This window comes from Monodelphis domestica, chromosome 6, assembly GCF_027887165.1.
Source record: "Monodelphis domestica isolate mMonDom1 chromosome 6, mMonDom1.pri, whole genome shotgun sequence".
Taxonomy (NCBI): domain Eukaryota; kingdom Metazoa; phylum Chordata; class Mammalia; order Didelphimorphia; family Didelphidae; genus Monodelphis; species Monodelphis domestica.
In genome coordinates this window covers 80,159,115-80,179,499 of record NC_077232.1, presented here as the reverse complement: position 1 = coordinate 80,179,499, position 20,385 = coordinate 80,159,115, and the positions used below count along the sequence as shown (strand labels likewise).

The following is a 20,385-nucleotide window of genomic DNA, read 5'->3' as shown; positions in this document are numbered from 1 at the left end:
GAGGTGCAGCTAGGTGGCTCAGTGGTTTAAGAGCCAGGCCTAGAGACAAGATTCTGGATTCAAATTTGACCTCAGCTGCTTCCCACCTGTGTGACCCTGGGCAAGTCACTTAACCCCCCATTGCCTAGCCCTTACTGCTCTTTTACCTTGGAACCAGTACACAATATTGATTCTAAGATGGAAAGAAAGGGTTTTGGTTTTTGGGGTTTTTTTTAAATTTGATTGAGAGGTGTCAACATGGAATCTAGAAGTTCCCAAACTTGTAGCCTAGAAAGATTAAATGAATCCTTGTTTACTTAGATGAAGGGTGAAGGCTCCTGGTAGACCCTGTCACATGAGAGTTCCTCCCCAAGGGAAAGTCCTACTTCACTGACTCTCAGACTAACAATAGCCTTAAGATGTCAAATGACTCTTCTTGTCTCCATAAGCCTCTCCCAGTATAACACACCCTCCTTCCTAGAATTGAACTTGGGACCTTCAGCTTGCAAGACTGGCGCACTACCTACTGTGCCAAATCTTAAAGTCGCATGAGGTGCTGAGGAAAATGTTTAGAAAGGAAACAGAATTCCCCAAAATGACTTTTATGTCATCAAGTAGACCTGCCTTCCCTTGTCACACCTGTTTGCTGAAGTATAGTTTCAATATGGAAAATGCAAAGTTTGTATGTCATGATACAAAACAAATATAGAAGAGAGGCAGGATGGTATAGTGGAAAGAGCTTTAGACTCCAAAGACCTAAGTTCAAGTATTGATTTTGGCATAGCTTTGTATAACTGGTCAAGTCTTATAATCTTCCAAGACCAGGACTACTGAGTGGCAGTGTCTAAAACTGCCCCTTTTTCTCTTTCTCTCTTCAAGAGTCTGGATCTGGAAGGTTTATTTCACATTTATATTCAAATCCTCTCCAAGAGCTGTGGAGCTCTTCTCTCCATGACTGCCTTCTCTGAGACCCAGAATTTCCACCACTGCCTCTCCAAAGTCCATAGTGTCCAAGCTCTCCACCAGCTGCCCCTTCCACCTCTGCTCTCTCTAGTTATTGCCAACTCTTTGGCTGAGAGGCTCTTTTACTACTTTTCCACATATGCCATCTCTGAGATGAGATTTGAGAGGAAGGGTTACTAGTCTCTTGAGATTACTTTACTTCTCTTAAGCCTGGTCTGTGTCTGCTTTCTGAATTTCTCAAACTGAGCTTCTAACAGGTCTTTCTGCCCCTTTGTAACAGGTTCAGTACAAAGATTTGGCTAAAATCCATTGTCTACTTCAATGAAATCACCCCCTAAGACCAAACCTCATTCATTCCTAAATAAAACATGAATGAGCCAACAGTTATCCAGACCAAGAATTCCTCCCATTCTCATCCAAGCCTTACAAATAGGTTGAGATGTTGATGGGATTCAATTAATGCTAGAAGAGGAACAATACCAAACAAAAGCTTTTAACTCATCAGTGGAACCTAGCTTCCCTGGTCACACCTGTCTAGAGAATTACTGTTTCAATATGGTAGCACTTAACTTAGAGCACAAAACTAGTTTACCTTGACTAATGTCATTAATTAGTCCAACAAAAACATAATAAAACAATCTTGCCAGGAGCCGTCAAATGCACAGTACATAGAACTAAGCCAATGTCTCTGAATTGTGGCAGAAAGAGAGCACTTAGCACAGGGGGCTATGATAAAGGTCATCTAGTTTAAGACAAATGGCCTAACAACATTTCACCAAGGCTGGGCACATCATGATGGAGTTTGGTTACAACAGCTTAATGATATCATAAAAATATGTTGGTTGGGACAGGTATGTGGGAATACTCATACTTTTATTTTTTTCCTTTCCTAGACCTTCAGGCTACAAAATTCCTCCCCACACTGGGGAGATCCTGGTTAAATTTTAGTCATTTTTATTGTTAATTATTTTTAGGGAAGTTTTTTATATTTAACACATCAAATGTTTTTCCCAACTCTTAGGATAGTTCATTCTTAATGATGTTGAAGAAATTTCTACCAATAAGGCAAAGCCTGCCCTATATTTACTTGTAGTTTATGTTTATTTACATTGTTAAAATTATCCTTGGAACTTTTTGATAGAGATACATATTTCCTTCTTAAAGTACAAGAGAATGTTTCAGGAATGCCATATGCAAGATTAGACTCAAGCTTAATACTGTTCAAGGTGTAAAATGGAAATATTTTATACCATCTCTAGAGATTATCAATCCTCATTATGGTTAATTTTTTAATCATTTACTTTACCACAGATTTCTATGACTCCAAGAATCATTCATTTCCTAACAAGAAGCATGTAACTTTTTTGTTTTCCAACCACATTCCCATCCCTACCTTCAACCCTGCCTCTTATTTCTTTGCTGTCTACAAACTGACCTTGCTTCCTATTTTACTGGGAAGAGAAAAGGAAAAAGAAGGGAAAGTGAATAGGCTTCTATATAGTATCTTCCATATACTCGACACTGTGCCAGGCACTTTTTATAGGTATTATCCCATTTAGTTCTTACAACAAAACTGCAAAGTAGGCTTTTATTATCCCCATGTTTCAGATGTGGAAAATGAGGCAAGCATAGTTAAAGTGATTTTCCCCAAGGATACACAGCTGGTAAGCATCTGAATCTGGATTAGCACTCAGGTCTTCTTAGCTCCTAGGCTCTATCCACTTGCACCATCAACTGCTTTTTACTGGGGAAGATCAAGGCTATTCAAAAAGAATTCCATTACCTCAAATTTTGCTTTTCTTCATTCTATTTACTATCTTAGAGGAAGAAATATCCCTTGTTTCCACACCTTACCCCTGTATTGGTGTCCATAATATAATCACAGAGGCATTTCAGGCTCTCACTATTTTAGTTATTCTCTTAATCTCTTGGAAGATGGTATAATAGAAAGAGTACTGAGTTTGTCTTCTGAAGGACTTGGCCCTCCATCTCATCTTTTGCCATCTACATGACCTTGGACAAGTCATTTAAGTCCCTTGGACTTCATTTTCTTCATTTGTAAAATAAGAAAGTTGGATTAGGTGACCTTTCAAATCCTTTCCAACTCTAAAAATCTGTGATCTTAAGGCTTTCCATCCCCAGTGACATAGATTGTTAGAGCTGGAAGACCTTGGAGTACATCAAGTGCAACCCTCTCTTTTTTAAGATGAGGAAACTTAAGCCTAGGGTTATTAAGTAACAGGTACCTGGAAGAGCAAAATTCAAATTAACATCCTCTCAGTGGCACTCCATTGCTTCCCTCAAAGTTTTTCCCACCTCTCTGTCTATAAACATGCCCACCTCCCAACCTTAAAAAAAAATTCCCTAAATCCTGCTCTCCATTTGAATTTCTACACATTTCTTCTTCAGATGTGTATCCTATTCCTAAATTGTGTGTGTGTGTATGAGAAATTAGAGGGAAAGAAAGGGAAGAAAAATGGAGGAGGAAGGGAGGGAAAACAGAATACACAGTACATTGACGACCTTGTTTTAATGGAACCTCAAAATTTACCATTATCCCTTGAGAACTTGCCTTTAGGGAACTCTCAGACTGAACAATAAACTTTAAAGTACCCAATGATTTCAGCCTAGATAGAATTAGTAGATATAATCAAATCTTAAGTACCCTTTTATCTTACAAGTTTCTCCCATTATATCTAGGCCCCGCTCCTAGGTAGTCCAGCTCCTTGCTTGAATCTTGCTTCCTTTGTCTCCTTGAAGCCAATCAATTATCCTCCCCTTTCCTTTATTTTCCAAAATGTACATAAGATCCCAATTTTGTTCAATACATTGGAAAATTCCCTTTGGAGGTGCATTTTTCCCAGGACAATGTTCCCAAAGTCCCAGAGCTTGTCTCCGTGTGGTATTTTGCACATGACTCTTTGTGGTGGCATTTAGAGCATTGTCTTCCTTGTTCTTTCTGCTTTAGTGGTTCTGTGTTTTTCAAGGATGACAACACTCACACACACTTTCTCTCTCTTTCATACTCTCTCTGTCTCTATCTTTGTTCCTCTCTGTCTGTCTGTCTGTCTGTCTGTCTGTCTCTCTCTCTCTCTCTGGAAATCTAATTCTACCAAGAAACAGTAAATGAGTATTTTAAGAAAATTCAGTTCATTGATTCACTAAAAAATCACAAGAAAAAATGTTCTTAGTCCTAAACCTATGAGCAGTTCAGATTTGTATAGAGCTGAAAGGCTTAAAGAATGCTTTCCTGAGGATAGTCCTGTGAGATAGGTGTTTACAGTAGAGATATCATTAGCCCCATTTTATGAAGAAAGAAACCCAGTCAAAAAAAATGCAGTAACTTGCCTCTGTTTGCACAATTAGTTAAGTATCAGAGCCACAGTTCAAATCCAGGTCTCTGATTCCAAATTCAGTATTCTTTGCATTATGTCATCCAGCCTAGTCAGGAAATGAATGTTCCATTAGGTAAATAGCATTCTTTAGTGAATAGTAACATTTCTATGGAAAGATGCTATACATGTGAGACTATACAAAACAACTAAGGCCTTTGTGTTGGGAGCCAAGCTGATTCCCATAATAAACAATGACAAACAGATGTTTAAATAGAAAACCCAACATAACATGCAAGAATAGATAAAGAGGCTTACAACTTATATTTTCAGCATTTTAGCCACATTTCTTCCTTCCTTTGGACTCTGCACAACCATGTCTATCTTCATTCTCTCCATATTCCATTATTTGCTGCATGTATATCTCCAGCCTTCATGGTTCTTGGAATGTTTTTTCAGTGTTATCATGTGTTTTCAAGACTAAATTTCTAACATAAAAATAGCTATATTGTTAACCGTTCAATTCAGTCATTGTTTGCACTACCATATCACAATACAGTGTTTATTTTGCAGCTTCCAGATATTGTCCAGGACTTGTATCTCCTTCATTTCTCAGCTATATAAATTCCCCACAGATGATTCTTGTTTTAAAGAGAATATTTAAATATACTGCTCTTAATTGTTTGGAATACTGATATTCAAAATTTTAAATCATATTAGAAATTGTAATAGAGAAAATGAAGCTGCCAATTCCTATAGAATAGTGGTTCTTAACTTTTGTGTGTCATGGATTTCTTTGAAAGCCTTACTCTATAGCCATGATAGCAAACCTATGGCACACATGCCAAAGGAGGCACAATAGAAACCTCTCTGTGGGCATGGAAAGGTCCCACCCCAGTCCCCCACCCCCAAACACAATGAAGGGGGGCACTTGATCGGGAGGGGCAGAGCACTGCACAAAGTCAAGGGGAAGGACATCCCTAAAAAAGTTCTAAAAGGTTCATCATTACTGCTCTATAGAATGCAAGCTTCTGGAGAGTATGAATTACTTCATCTTTATATTTGCATCTCCTGCTTTGCACTGTGCCTGGAAAATAGCAGGTGTTTATTAAATTCTTATTGATTGATTGATTGATTATAGGATTTAAAAATAGAAGGGTCCTTATCAACCACCTAGTTCAATTTCCCTATTTTACAATAAGGAAATTCAGATTGAAAGAAGTTACAAGATTTATCCAAGGTCATACATCTGGTAAGCAACAGAATAAGAACTTGAATCCAGGTCCTCTGATTTCACATCCTGTCCACTCTAATAGCTAATATTGTGCTGATGCTTGCTAGACAAATTTTGACTGATTGCATAACAGATTCATATTCCATATTTACCTAGTACTTTAGTACTCAACACTGACTTTTTAATTATCTTTAAGCTTTTCTCTATTTTCTTCCCCTCAAGGGATATTCTAAGCCATTGATGGGCAATCTTTTGAGCTTGGTGTGTCAAAATTCACCAAAAAAAGAAGCATAATTAGGGTAGTGTGTCACTTTGAGAAAAAACCATAATTTCATGATATTTATAGTTTAAATAACAAAAATGTATAATTGTAATATATAACTATTTAATAATCCAAAAACTAATTATTTAACTTACCTGATTAATGACTTCTTTGTTCATCTGTCAGTCAGTTTCTTTTGTTGGTCTTCATATTATTTAACTGGTGTGAAGTGCGGTGAACTAAGATTAGTGAGGGTGAGGGAGAATTCTTTAACTAATCTGCCTATTAGTGACTTTTTTGTTGCTGAATTTCATTGGCTAAATCTTCAATTGAAGATTGGTATTTTGTACACTTCAAGCCCAAGCAAGCATTACTAACTTCATCTGTCAATCTCCTTCTTTTGTTGGTTTTGATTAAAGCTGAGAATAAGGTCTCACAAAAGTGCATAGAGGGAAAAATTGTGAGTAAAGCCATTGCTATATTTTTTTAGGGTGCTAAAAGTGTCTGGTAATCAATTCCAGACACTCCAAATTTCCTTTTCATAGTGGCATTCCTCTTGATTCTTCAAGCAGCACCTTTCCAGATTCTCAAGCTTTGACCTCAAGTTGACAAATACCTAAGCCCAGATGCTGTCTTGAAATTCTGCAAGTTGCATCTCCAAATCATCAATTTACATCCATTGAAAACCATTTAATTCCAAGCTACTGCAGACTATTACATCAGGATACTTGATCATTTTTATGGTCTGTTCTAGGCTTCTAAATTGATTAAATCTATCACTGATCTGGTCAAGTCTAATACATGCTGGTACTTTATATGCAAATGTTCCATTTCATTTTGTATAGCTGCACTGGCCTTCTCAAAATACTTTATTACTCGAGGAAAATACTTATAAGTTTGAAAATTTGCTTGAAAATTTTAAGTTTACTTTCAAAAGCTTTATGTATCCAAACATAACATCAATACTTTTGCCAAAACCTTGTAAATTTAAGGTTGAGTTCATTAATATGAACAGAGAGATCTATAAAAAAACATCAGGGTGTTGACTCATTTATCATCACTGAGCTGAGGAAAGTTTTCCAGATCCTTATCCTCAAGAAATACCTTAATTTCTTCAAAGCACTCCACAAAGAGCTCAAGAACTTTGCCTCAGCTCAGCCATTTTACATCATTGTACATCAGCAGTCCACTGTAGATGGAATCAATCTCCAGTAAAAGTGCAGAAAATTCTTGCTTGTGAAGGGGGTGAGCAGCTATTAAATTAACTATTTTTGTAAACAACTAACATTAAGTCATTTAAGTTGGTGAATCCTGCCTTGACACATAAAGCCTCCTGATGGATAATACAATGAAAAGGCACAATCGGATAGTCAATAGCTTCCGTAAACAATTTGACAAATCCGACTTTTTTCCCCACCGTGTTTGGTGCCCCATTTGTCGTCACTGACACAACTTTAGAGATATCAATGCTTAGGTCATGGAATATTTGTATAACAACCTTAAATATTTTGCTTCCTGATGTACTTGTTGGCATTGATACTAACTTTATCAATTCTTCTCTCATTGTGAAACCATCAGAATATTGACCAATAATGGCCAACTGAGCCTGTGATGTGACATCAGTTTCATCCAGAGAGACTGGAAAATATTTGTAATTACTTATGTCTCTAATTGATGTTGTATGTTTGTGTTCAGTCTCTTTATTTGGTTTTTTATAGTATTTCTACTGAGTGGTAACTCAGATATTCTCTTAATTGCATCTTCTACATATCGTGAAACACAACTGGTGCACATCTTAGGAGAGTTTCTTTAATAAATTCTCCCTCACTGAGTGCTTTTCCATGCTGAGCAATGGAGTAAGCAATGCTCAAACTTGCAGATATTAAATTTGTAGAGCCTTTTACAAATTTAAGGATGGAATTAAATTGGCTCTTATAAAGGTGAAGCTGCCTGAAAATGTATTCCTTTCTTTCATTCTCACTTTTTTTCAAGATCTGGGAATGAGTCATTTCAAAACGTCTATTTATATTCCACATTCTGCTTACTACCATTTCAGTACATAGAATGCAAAATGATCTGCCATTTTTTTCTATAATGCCATACATCTCAATCCATGTCTCTTGAAAGGGTTGGCTACTGCTCCTACCACTTCCTTTACTTAACCTTGGTTTTTTATTTTTGGGGTTCTCCATGGGGGGGGCAGTGACAGAAGATAGAATTCTAGATAGCCTGTTAGCCCTGCAGGCAATGAGGGGTTAATTAGCCTAACTCACCACAAGATGGCCCATGTAACTGTCTTTTAAGGAAAGGGCAGGGTTAATAAGCAGAAATAGGGATGGAGTCTGCACTCTGCTGCAGTATGGCTGCCACTATTTCTGATGGCTAGAAACGGCACCCATGTAGGTCCGGTACCTCTCCCAGCCTCCCCCTCACTTATCTCAGTAATGGTGGTCAATTAGAAATCCACAACACCAGTAGATTGGATGATGGTTGCTGTGGTGATGTGGTTGTTGGTAGCGGCGATCACAGGGCCCCCAGAGATGAATCCCCCGCAGCATTCCGAGGCTCCCTACTCTTCTGGTTGGAAGTGAAGTAAAAGCTCCCCTAATGGCCTAATCAGAAGTCCCAGAACTAGATGTTCTGTGCCGGAATTCTGTTGTTTTGGCCTACAGACCTCTGGCACAGAGTATCTACACTACACTACAACAAATGTTCTATCCTCGGCTACTGCACCTGACCGTGAAAGAGCCAAGGATGAAACATCCTTCTCGGCACGTGGCCCCATACTTCTCACTATGTTTCATTGAAAATGACGTGCGTGTCAGTGCTGACACACGTGTCATAGGTTTGGCATCACAGTTCTAAGCTTTCACCTTAGAGATAGGCTTAAAGATGCTCTTGGAGAGAAAGATCACCTGAAGTAAGCACCATTCACTTCCTTTTCACCTGAACATTTACTTCCACTCCTTTCTTTCTCATCTGCCCAGAGGAAGAAGGTCCCTCTTCCCTACCAAGGCTTATTCTTTAAGGGATCATGATCCAATTCTTTCACATATCCTCAGATTCTTTTAAAAGAAATTATTCTTTCTATCTTTTACATCTCCCTCCTACTGGCTCATCATAAGCTGTAAAATGTTAGCTTTGGATGTGGCCTTAGAGATCATCCTTCTCTTATGCCTAAAATATGCCTTATGCTTATTTCCCTTATCATAGAAAATAAAAATACAAATTCCTAGCATCTACCTCTTGCTAACACCCTTTATCTTTACTTTCAACAGAAAAGTTTGAAGGCATAATCTATACTTGCTATCTTCACTTCCTTATCATTCATTCATCCTCCAGTTCCTGACTTCTCTGTACCATCACCCTCAACATTCCATTAAAATTGCTGTTATAGAAGTCATCAGTGATTTTCTCATCTTCAAGTCCAACGGCTCTTAACCCTTTTCATATTGTTATATTTGAATACTATTGACTATCCCTTCATTCTTGAAACATTCCTACCTTAACTTCTGAGACAGTGCCCCCTTCTGATTCTCTGTTTACCTCTATAGTCATTCTTTATTTGCTCTTTGTGTTGGCTTCTATATTTCCTCACACTCCACTAAACAGTAAATTTTCTGCCTGTTGCTCTTCTTTCTTACAACGGCATCCTTTATCTCTCAGTGAATGATTCTGAAATCTAGATTTTCAACCTCTTCTTCTATTTGCTCCAAATTTACCTCTCAGAATGACCCCTGGATATCACCACCTGAATGTCTTTCAGCACCTTAGATTTAACATGTGGAAAATCAAACTCCTTTAATATCATCCTCCTGATGATTTTATTCCTATCATTAGAACTTTGTCTTTTTTTTTAAGCCCTTACCTTCTATCTTAGAATCAATATTATGTATTGGTTCCAAGGCAGAAAAGCAATAAGGGGTAGGCAATTAAGTGTCTGCCTAGGGTCACACAACTAGGAAGTATATGAGGCCAAATTTGAAACCAGAACCTCCCATCTCCAGGCCTGGCTTGACCCCTTCCCTATTGGTTTCCTTCTTAATGGTACCATCATTCTTTCCATTTAACCAGTCTCCTTACTACTGTTTCCTAACATCCTTTGAGTCTCTTCAGCTCTCTACTCATTTCCTTTGATGATGGCTAACTCTCATTGCCCTACCACTTCCAATCCCTTACTGAGGATGAAATATTCTGGATGAGCATCACCAAAAGGAAGAGGGTTAAAGGAAAAGCTACTTGTATCAAACAAACTGAAGGAGGCTTAATTCAAGCCCAGGCTGGAAACCTCAAGTATATTTGGCTCCTTTCCTTCCTTCCTCCCTTTTACCTCATTCAATCAATTACTGAATTCTTTTGAGTCTACTTCCACAGTATTCATTTATATCTTCTCTCCATTCCCATGGCTACCACCCTAGTTCAGACCTTTATTAGCTTTCATCTGCAAAATTGTAATGGCCTCCTAATTGGTCTCCTTGACTACAGTTCACGTAGCATGTTGACTTGAACATATCACAAGTTCACATTAGGCACTCAATAAATAATGAATGAATACATTTTATAGCAATTTAAACTGAGAAATTACTCCATTACCACACAGATTTTATAACACAATGGAATATAGAATCTTAGAGTCAGAAGGGATCTTTAAAGTTATCCAACTTACTTCCTATGAAATAAATGAGTCACATGGTCATTGGTCTTACATACTGTACTTCCTCCACTGGTCAGGTCATAAGCCATTTATACCATCTTGGCCATTGTTTTTTTCTTAAACCCTCCCTAGAAGATCTACAAAAGCACTAGAAAACTTCCAATGACTGATCCATCCCCATTACCAATCATTCATGTCCTCATTAATGTATTTTATACTTCATCACATACACAAACTGTTATTGGCATCATTAGTGTCCAAATGGAAAGATGTGTAATGAATATAAGTAGGTTCTAATAGATGCCATATTAGATTGGGTTGTTGTTGTTTGTTTTTCTTCAGAAGTAGTGTGAAATTGATTATAAAAGTTAGTTTTTAGGGATGTACCACAGTAGTAGAAAGAAGCATCCTAGATGTAAGTCTCTGGGTTGGATGTTTACCTTAGTCTCTATCATATTGGTGCCTGGCATCTTTTACCATAGAATGGCACCTGACCACACTATGTGCACTTAACGAAGACAGTCATCTGCACTATTTTTCTAATCAGTAAAAATGCTTATGTCCTAAATAAATTTATGTTCTCTGTGTCCTACTTTTTCTTCTTTAGTTCTCCTTGGGCACCAATAAGTATTGCTGCTTCTGGATACTCTATGACCATAGCCTTATTGATTTTCTGTCCTAAAGCATTCTACTTCTTGAAACCCATTGGAACCATATTAAACTAGCCCTACCAATCTGCCCGAAAGTTCCAGTGAATCTTAACAGTCACATTTAAAGGCAATTAAGCAAGAGAAGCAGAAACAGAGAGGAATATCCTTTTTTCTTTTTAATGAAGTATGCTATTGAATCATGTATAGTAAGAGATCTGCCCTTCTCTGCAGTGAATAATCAGTGTCCCTTTCTTCCTTGCCCTAACCTACCAAAAGAACTAATTATTCTTTTGACTCCAGAGTATAAACTTAAGGTTTTATGGCTCTCAGCCTTTTATTGAAGTTCAGGGGCACTTCACTTGATTTCTCTCTCAGTATATTCTATTCCTGCAGCAGTGACATTAGTTTTTTTAATCTTTCTTACTAACCATTTATCAATTGTCCAGGACTTAAGGGTTGAACTTGAAAGACTTTTTTTTCCCCTACCTTGATGAGGGTTTAGCATCACATATCTTCCTTAATGTAGTTTATAATGTTGGGGAAAAAAAGACCCCTACCCCTTTATACTTGATTGGATTTTAGTGATAGCGATAGGTTTAAGATAATCAGTATTGTGATTCTAAAGTGATTATATAGTTATATTATATAGATTATATAGTATAAATTCCATTATAATCTTAATACAATCAGTAGAATTACAAGGATTTCTAACTAAAGCATAAAAACTGATTCTAAAGGGATTTCTAACCCCTTCCAAAGTTTGTATTTCCCTTTCTCATAAGATGCTGACTATCTGAATCTCATGTCCCAATAGGCACAAACATCACGCACCCTTCCCTGTTTGAAAATAGTCATCCTTTCCCCCCAGATCAGATGAGAGAGAGGTAATGGTCACTTGACTTGACTTTTAGACTAATATGGGCTTTCTGAAATGAACTAACCAATCAGCTTTGTAATTGCGTAACTGTTTCTAAAAAAAGGTCTGTATGATGATATATATGTCTTGTGATATGTCATTTTGTGATATAAACCAGCTCTCAGCCTCTGGGCGTTGTCTCTTGCCAGGGTCCGACAATATAATACACGCAAGAGAACACTTTTATTGGAGGACTTGGCCCTCTTCCAATAAAATCTAACTTTCTACCTTGACTTGGAGAAATTTGACTTTTTGACTTTGTTTACCTAAATTGTCTATATGGAGTCTGTGAATTTTCTATTTCACAACAATAACATCACTTACACCTAATTTGATGCAGAAACATAATTACCTGCCAGAAAAAGGAGTTTGAGATGCCATCTGCTGCAGCTAAGCATGGCTTCTTGAATTTATCACATTTAAGGGTAAAATGAGCTTTAAAATGTTGGTCTTAAATACATATAGTTTATATAATCAGCAGGTCTTTGTAAGATTTAAGAACTTGATTTTTTTAAATTCATATTTTCTTTATATTCCAGAGCCCAAAATATTAGTTTTCTTCTTGGCCTCTCCAGGCAGGAGAGGTTGGAGCAGTATAGAAAGTCTTATCAAAGCACTTCAGGTAATGACTTGAGTGACCTTTCTGTCATATGTAAATAGTAAGCCTCATAGAGTTAGAATGTATGTATTGAATAATAGTTTGAGTCCTAATTTAAATAAGATTCTTTCTTAACATTGAAACTTTTTATTTAAAACCAGAAAACTTCAATAACAGTAAGAAGCGTAGAAAATTCACTTAGAAATATTCATAATGTGGCTGTGGTAAAAAGGGAGGAGAGAATTTTGTCACACTGTTATTCTGCTAATCCATCCCCCTGGTTCTCTCTGGGGATCTTGGGTGAAACCATGTAGAACCAGACAGCAGGGAAGTTTGTTTTTGTTTTTGTTTTTCTTCCAACTAGCTATCCCCTCCCCACAATAGCCAGAAAAAAAAGGTAAAAATTGAGAACTAAATAGTATCTCAAGCAAGACATTGGGTAAGAAGTAAGCATCATGGTCAGGAAAGGGATACAGCAGAATCTGAGGTTTAAGATAATTATCAGGGCCCAATCCCTCAAAGTTTATGGAGGAGCAAAGCCTATTATGAGAAGCTCTTTTATCTAGAAGTTTAGAAATGGATATTCCAACCTATCATTAGTGACATCTAAAGTCACCCTCTCTTCCCTTTAAAGTTCCAGAAAGTCCCAATCTTATCCCTGTTTCCACACCCATTTCCCTACATAATAGGGTTGAATTGAGCCTTCTTCAGTTTGTTTGATACAAGTAGCTTTTCCTTTTACCCTCTTCCTTTTGGTGATTCTCACCCAGACTATTTCATCCTCAGTGAGGGATTGGAAGTGGTAGGGCAATGAGAGTTAGCCATCACCAAAGGAAATCAGTAGAAAGCCGAAGAGACTCAAAGGATGTTAGGAAACAGTAGTAAGGAGACTGGTTGAAACACTTCCAGTGGAAGCAATATGTGTTTATATATACAAGTAACATGTTATAGACCATCCAGAAAGAACCAATACACAAATCATGCAGTAATATATTCATCAGCTGGGTAGACATATCAGCTCTGGAGGGGACAATGGCATTATATATATGGTTATACGTCTGCATGTGGATTATAAGTGGCATTTCTTTACATCATTTTGTCTTCTCCATTGGAGTGATATGAACACACACTGTTGAACTAGACTAGGTAAATTCTATAACTTAGACTATGCCTCATAATGTACCTTCATATCAACTTAAGAAGAGAACTGGGAATGAAGCCAGCAAAGGGAGACACTATTTTTCAGTGTTAACAGCTATTATTAACATTGTTTATATAGGTCACGTTGGAGTTTTGGCCATATGAACCTTCTCATTTTATTCTCTAGTTTAGTATTGATTTTTATCATTGTGCTAATAAGTGATCTACTTATATATGGCTTTATACTAACAGATAATTTGAAAATTATCCCCACATCAGTAACTAATTATTTCCTGACAAAATGCAATTAATAGTATCTTTTTTATGATGTTGTTTGGTTCTTGCCATGTCCAATACCTCCTAACTTTCTTTTTGAAGAAAATCTTAATAGTCTACACTCCCAAGGTATCTGTATAGACTACAAACCTTTAGAATCTTTCATTTCTACTGACTAAACTATGTTTTCCAGCAAATTTCTCACATGTTCCCTCATACCCACTTTAGCATTGAAACAAAATACCAAAGATATGTTGATTTCATTCAAAGGACTTATCAAGATCTTCACAGAATTCCTCTACTTCCTTCTCTTCTATAATGTTAGTGCATAAGCTATGGTTATTTTCATGGTGGCCTTTTTCAAATATTTTTCATTATACAAGCTGATTAAATGTGACATAAAATGTTTCTTGTTGCTAGCATTTCCAGAACTACATCAAATAATAGTGAGAAGAGTAAATGACCATGTTTCACTCCTGTATTTATTGAGGAAAGTTCTAGTATATACATATTATGTGTGATACTTGCTTTTGGTTTTAGATAGGTGCTTTTTATAATATATATTTTTAAAGGTATTTCTGTGCTTATACTTTGTAAGGCTTTTAGCATAGTGTTTTACTTTGTCAAAAACCTTCTGCATCTATTGAGATGATTGTGAGGTTTGGGATATTTTGGTTTTTAATAAAATTAATTATATTGATTGTTAAACCATCTTTGCATTCCTAGTATATGATTTGGTCATAAAGAATGATTTCTTGGATAAATCATTGTCGCCTGTTCGACAGAATTTTGTTTAAAATTTTTGAGTCAATATTCATCACCAATATTGGCCTAAAGTTTTCCTTCTTTGTCTTATCTTTCCCTGATTTGGTTATCAAGACTATAATTATCTCATAAAAAGATTCTGGTAGGGTGCTTTCCTCAGTTTTTGAGAATAATTTATGAAGTACTGGTACTAATTATTCTTTAAAAGTGTGATAGAACTCTCCTGTGGATATATTACAATCAGGAGTTTTTCCTTTGGTAGTTACTTTACAAATAGATCATTTTTCTTTTCTGAGATTAGGTTAAGGTCTCCATCTAGTCATCTCATAGTTTGGTGTTTTATATTCTTGAAAGTACTTCTCTGTTTCTTTTGCATTTAGAGTTTTGTTAACACATGACTGTGTATAATATGTTTTGAATATTCTTTTTATTTCTTTTGGTTTTGCTGATTCCACTTTGCTTATTTGCTGTTATTGATTTTATTTTCTGCTCTCCTTTTTAAAATCAGGTTAGCTAATAGTTAATCAATTTTCATAGTCTTTCCAAAGAATCAGATTTTCATTTTTTGAATTGTTTCTGGTTTTTTTGTTCCCAATGTGTCTGTTTCCTCTCTAATTTTTAATATCGCTTGTGCTGATTTTAGTTTTGTTTATTTATTGGATTTCTAATTATTTAAAATCCATACTGTTTGTTAATTTTTATTTTGTTAATGTATGTTTGTAGGATATGATTTTTTCCCCTGAAGACTGCTTTACCTTCATCCCAGAAATTTTGGTATGTTGCTTCATCATTTTCATTTTCTTTTACATAGTATTATTTCTATTTGTTCTTTGATCTACTCATTATTTAGAATTTCATTGTTAAGTCTCCATTTAGGTCTGTTATCTTTTATTTGCGGTCCTGTTCCCTATATCAATTACTATTTTTTTTTAATTTTGGTCTTTAAAGAACATGTTATTTCTGCTTTTTATATTTGTTTGCAATATCTCTATGCCGTAGTATATGGTAATTTTTTTGAAAAGTTACATGTGTAGCTGAGAAATAACTGTGTATATCCTTTTGCAGTTCCATTTAGAAGACATCATAAGTCTTTTAACTTAGGTCTTTTCAGCAATTTGTTCAGTTCCATATTCCCTTTTATTTATCCTTCTGTTAAATTTATCCAAGACTGAGGGATGAATATGTAAGTCTCCTGTCACTAGTGTTACTATCTTTGACTTCTTGTAGCTCAGAAAATATTTCCTTCATAAATTTGGATACTAAGGAATTTGGAGGGTATAAGTTTAATACTAATATTGGTTTTTTTCTTTGCTTCCTTTCAGCATAATGTACTTTGTCCCTTTTTATTTTTTGAATGTTTATTTTTGCTTTATCAAAAAACATAATTAGTGCCTTTTTTGGATTCACTTGAGGCAAAATAATTTTTTCCATTCCCTCACTTTTATTTCATATATAACTTTGTGTGTGTGTGCATATATATATATGTATATATATGCACACACACACACACACATATATATATATATATATTTCTTGTAAGCAACAGATTGTAAGATTTTGTTTTCTCATCTAGTCTGTCCCTGTGTTTCATTTTATTGAATTGTTTTGTCCATTCACATTTAAAATTATGAGTTAGATTTATTTATTCCTCCATCTGGCTTTTATTTTTTAAATTATTATTTTCTTCTGCTGCTGCTGTAAACACAGTACTATGTATCTTCAATTACTTTACCTTAATCTTTTTCTTTAAGATGTCCCTATTCTTACTATCTCTCTTCCCCTCATCCCTAATCTCCTCCTTTGATTTATTAACCTTTTCCTTTTGGGGTTTTGCTTATTAGTTCCCATTTCTCTCCTACTTTTATCAGGTTTTTTCTCCTTCCCTTTTTTCCCCTCAGTCAAATAGGTTTCCCCTGTCTCTCCTCTCTTTCAACTATTGTCACTCATTAACTTTGAAATTTTCATTTTTGATCCCCCTTTCCAGAAAATATTTCTCTTACTCTTTTCATTATTCACCCTCTCTGTCTGCTATAGACTCTCATTTTCTGATTAGTGACCCCTGTAATTATCTAGTTTGTCTTTATTTTCTGTCTTTTTTATGCAGTCAGCACTTCTGAAGAATCCATTCTAAGCTTTCCTCTCTAAGTACTCTGTTCCATTACCTTATAGGGCTTATCGTGCATATTCTCCCTTTCCATTGTACCTGACTCGCATCACAATGCCAATTCTTGCTGTTGTCAGAGAATATATGGTGTCTTATAGGCCAGCACATCCCTGATTATGCAATTCATCACTGATCCTCTCCTACTTACCTTTTTTCCCCTCATATCTCAAAATCTCCTCCCTAGGTTCATATTCTCTAACTCCCACAGGTGCCAGTTGCTATCAGGAGTTCCAGCCCCTTTCCCTTCAGGTAGAATGAATGGACTTTCAATATACCAAATTCCCCAGGTCATATCCAGCACAAAGTCCCTATCTCCCTTCACAGAACATCTCTCTTTGTCCACAGGAGCATTCATCAGTGGAACCCCCTCCTATCACCAAAGCAAGTCTTCCTTCCTTCCTCTCCCTTTTTAGTCCTCCTTTCCTCCTCAATCACACCCCTGAAGGCCCTTCTTTTCCTGAGACCACAGGGTTCACCTTCTCCTCATTGTTAGCTCTCATTTGACCCAGGAAATCACAAACTATCCTCACTATCCTCCTGCTACCCTTTCCTCTTTCATGTACCCTCTCATGTTGTATTGTAGTCTCACAAAAATCCCTGGGTCGTTTGGAGGCAAGATCTACCAAGTTTCAGTCCATAATGCCCTAGGCCTTCCTCTTCACTTTGACCTCCCTCAGACTTCTACCTTCTACTCTGTCTCCTTATGTAATTTAGAAAGAATTGTTCTTTCTGCTGTCACTTTGTTGTTGTCCTTGGCTCCTCTTGCATTTCTGCTGTCTGGGATGTGAAAGAAACAAATAAGTGATCTATTCAGTCTTAAAAATGTTACAAATGTCTCTTTAATATTGAATGTTGTGACCGTGAAAAATGAGGGTTTCAAGACTGTGAATTGCCAAAACTGTAAAGATAATTTTAGTGTCTTGATTTTAATAAAAAATAAGTGGTCGCCATGGGAAAAATTCCCAAGTATGAAAATACCCAAGTCAGCTGGGTTTTATGGAGATTTTAATTAATATAAATGAAGGAATTAAGGAAAGGAAGAGAGAGAGAAGATAAATATAGTAGGAAGGGCCTAAGCCAAATGGCCTAGGCCTGAGCCTTAAGAGAGACTAGTCAGTCTTTAATCACTTACCACAAGATTTGTCCCAAGAAAAACTCCAGTCCTTCACTGAAATCCTCAACTCCTGACCTGAGTTTCAGAGACCCAGCTCCTCCAACTAACTCCAAACTCCAACTAAAACATTCCACCTCAAGCTTCTTCCTTTTAAAGAAAATTTTCTCTTGCATCACCTCCCCTAAATTTTCACATCTACCAATCACAGTAGACATTTTCCCAAGCATTGACCATTCTTAGTTCACATCTTTTTTTTATCCCCTTCTCTGGGTAGACTAAAACTTCACACCTCTTTTGTTAAGCTTGCCTTTTGTAAGTTGCTTGACCTTTTAGTGATTAATTTAACCTTTATAGGTACTGAGCACCCTTTTGTATTAGATCTAAAAATAGACCTAGCTTAAGGTTTTAGCTTCACTAGAAGTATGAGTTGGGGACTTTTCATTGTTCAGTAAGGAATTTTACAACTTTATCTTCCCCTAAAGTATGCCTAAGTATGGGTAGAGTAATGTTAAAATTCCCCAATACATTCCTGATCAAGTACCTCCATTTGTTACAATAAGGGAATAGCTTAACCAAATCTTCTAAGGTACAGTCTGAGCAGTTTTAAGATTCACAGCGTCCATCTTCTTTCTTTTATGGTTAAGCTCAAATTTTCAGGTTAGGTCACCTTGGGCAGCAGCCTGAACTTCATTGCTTTTTGGAATATATTTTTCCATTCTCTTCTATGTTTTCTGATGAGTACAGAATAGTTTTGTAATTTGAATTTCCTTTCCTTTTTATTTAAAACTCTCCTAATTATTTGTAGAACTTGTTTCTGAATTGAATTATTCAATTTAATTTCTAGATGTCTTGAGGGTTTGCAGCCTTGGGTTTTTTTCTAGAGGTGACTGGATTCTTTCAATTGGTATTTGATTTTTTTATTCAGAAGTTCTGGACAATAATCTTATATTATTTATTGTATCCTAGTGTCCACATTTTTCATCTAGTTGTGTTCTTATGAGAGACCTATAATCCTTAGGTTGTCTCTACATATGCTTTCTCTACATATTCAATAGGTTTTGCTTACAGTGAGCATATTTTCTTTTAAAGCTGTTGTTTTTGCTTTTCTTCTAGATTGCTTTCACTTCTATATATTTTTATTCCCAATCTACTTTTCCCTCTTTTGTTTTCTTATGTGAGATTTACCATCCCAGAGTTCAGTTTTTTTTTATTCTGACCATTATTTTTGTGGCACAGGCTATCTTTTTTGAATTCATAATTTTCATTTCTTCTTTGAACCACTCAGGAATAGCACATTGTGCTTCTGTGTTCTTCTCACATTCTCCAGGGTCCTCTATCTCATAAAATCTCATAAAATAAAAAAAAAACATTTTCCATTTTTTTGCAGAAATTTATTTACTAGATTTAGAAGTCCTATTTCCTTCTGTTGTTAGTGTTTTCCTTGTTGACTTATCTATTTATGTCCATGGTCTTTGGATTTTCTTCTTTTGAGATTTTTGTTAATTTTAGTCTTTTCTCCTCTTTATTTTCTACTATTATTTACTTTATGACTATCTCTGATGGTGGTTTCCTTGGGAGGTCTTGGTTTCAAAGCATCTCAGCCTCCTCTCACATTAGGCAATTCACAGTTCATTAGCTTAGGTCTCTGCTCTAAGTGACTTTTGGGTGAACAGAAAGGGTTTCAGCTACATGCCTCAGCTGGATTCTTCTAGGGTTAGTGAAGCACTCCACAGGCTCCCACCCCTACATACACACACATACAGTGCCTTGTCCCATTATCTCTGTTCCTCAGTTCTCTAAGCTGGCATCAGCAATTCAGAGAGGCACCATGATGTTGCTATGGGGTTGTCTGCCAAGACACGGGCATTTCAGAACTTTGCAGCACTAGTGCTATGGGGTTGTCTGCCTTAGTGCCAGCAACTTGGAGTTCTGCATTTAATGCTTTGGGGTTGTTACTGAAATGCTGGCTGGCTGTGAAGAGCTACACTGGTTGTCATGGCACTGATTTTAATGCAGCCAGCTTCTGCAGTTGGAGCTAGAGTCTCCACAGCACTGGAAAGTGGGGAAGAGGTTTGGATTTTATTAAAATCTCATGTGTCAAGTGTTTGGTTCTGCTGTTACAGCCTCACCATAAGCTATGTGGGAAGTGGGAAGGGGGTGCTGAGTGAGCTCAGGGTCAGTGAACATCAGGTCATGCTTTCTTTGTTTAATTTTTCTTTTGGATTTTGGGTGTCATGGGCCATTGGAGAAACTGAAGTTGTTTTACCTTTGGCACATAATTTCCATTTTGGAGGGAGCTGACAGACTTTCAGAATCACAAACTCCATGATCCCAGGGG

The 20,385-nt window shown here is 36.5% G+C and overlaps 1 protein-coding gene across 5 annotated transcripts in view; it reads left to right on the top strand.

Annotated features, from left to right (window-relative positions):
* The window catches only part of ZFYVE28 (zinc finger FYVE-type containing 28), a 267,258-nt gene that overhangs the window by 209,796 nt on the left and 37,077 nt on the right, over window positions 1-20,385 (top strand). Inside the window, exon 9 of one of the 5 annotated variants that reach the window (XM_056803659.1) lies at window positions 15,493-15,543. The exons of the other annotated variants lie outside the window; for them this stretch is intronic. Coding sequence (XP_056659637.1) covers window positions 15,493-15,499 — 7 coding nt within the window. The 3' untranslated portion in view covers window positions 15,500-15,543. The remainder of the gene's footprint in view (window positions 1-15,492; window positions 15,544-20,385) is intronic. 5 annotated transcript variants of the gene reach the window in all.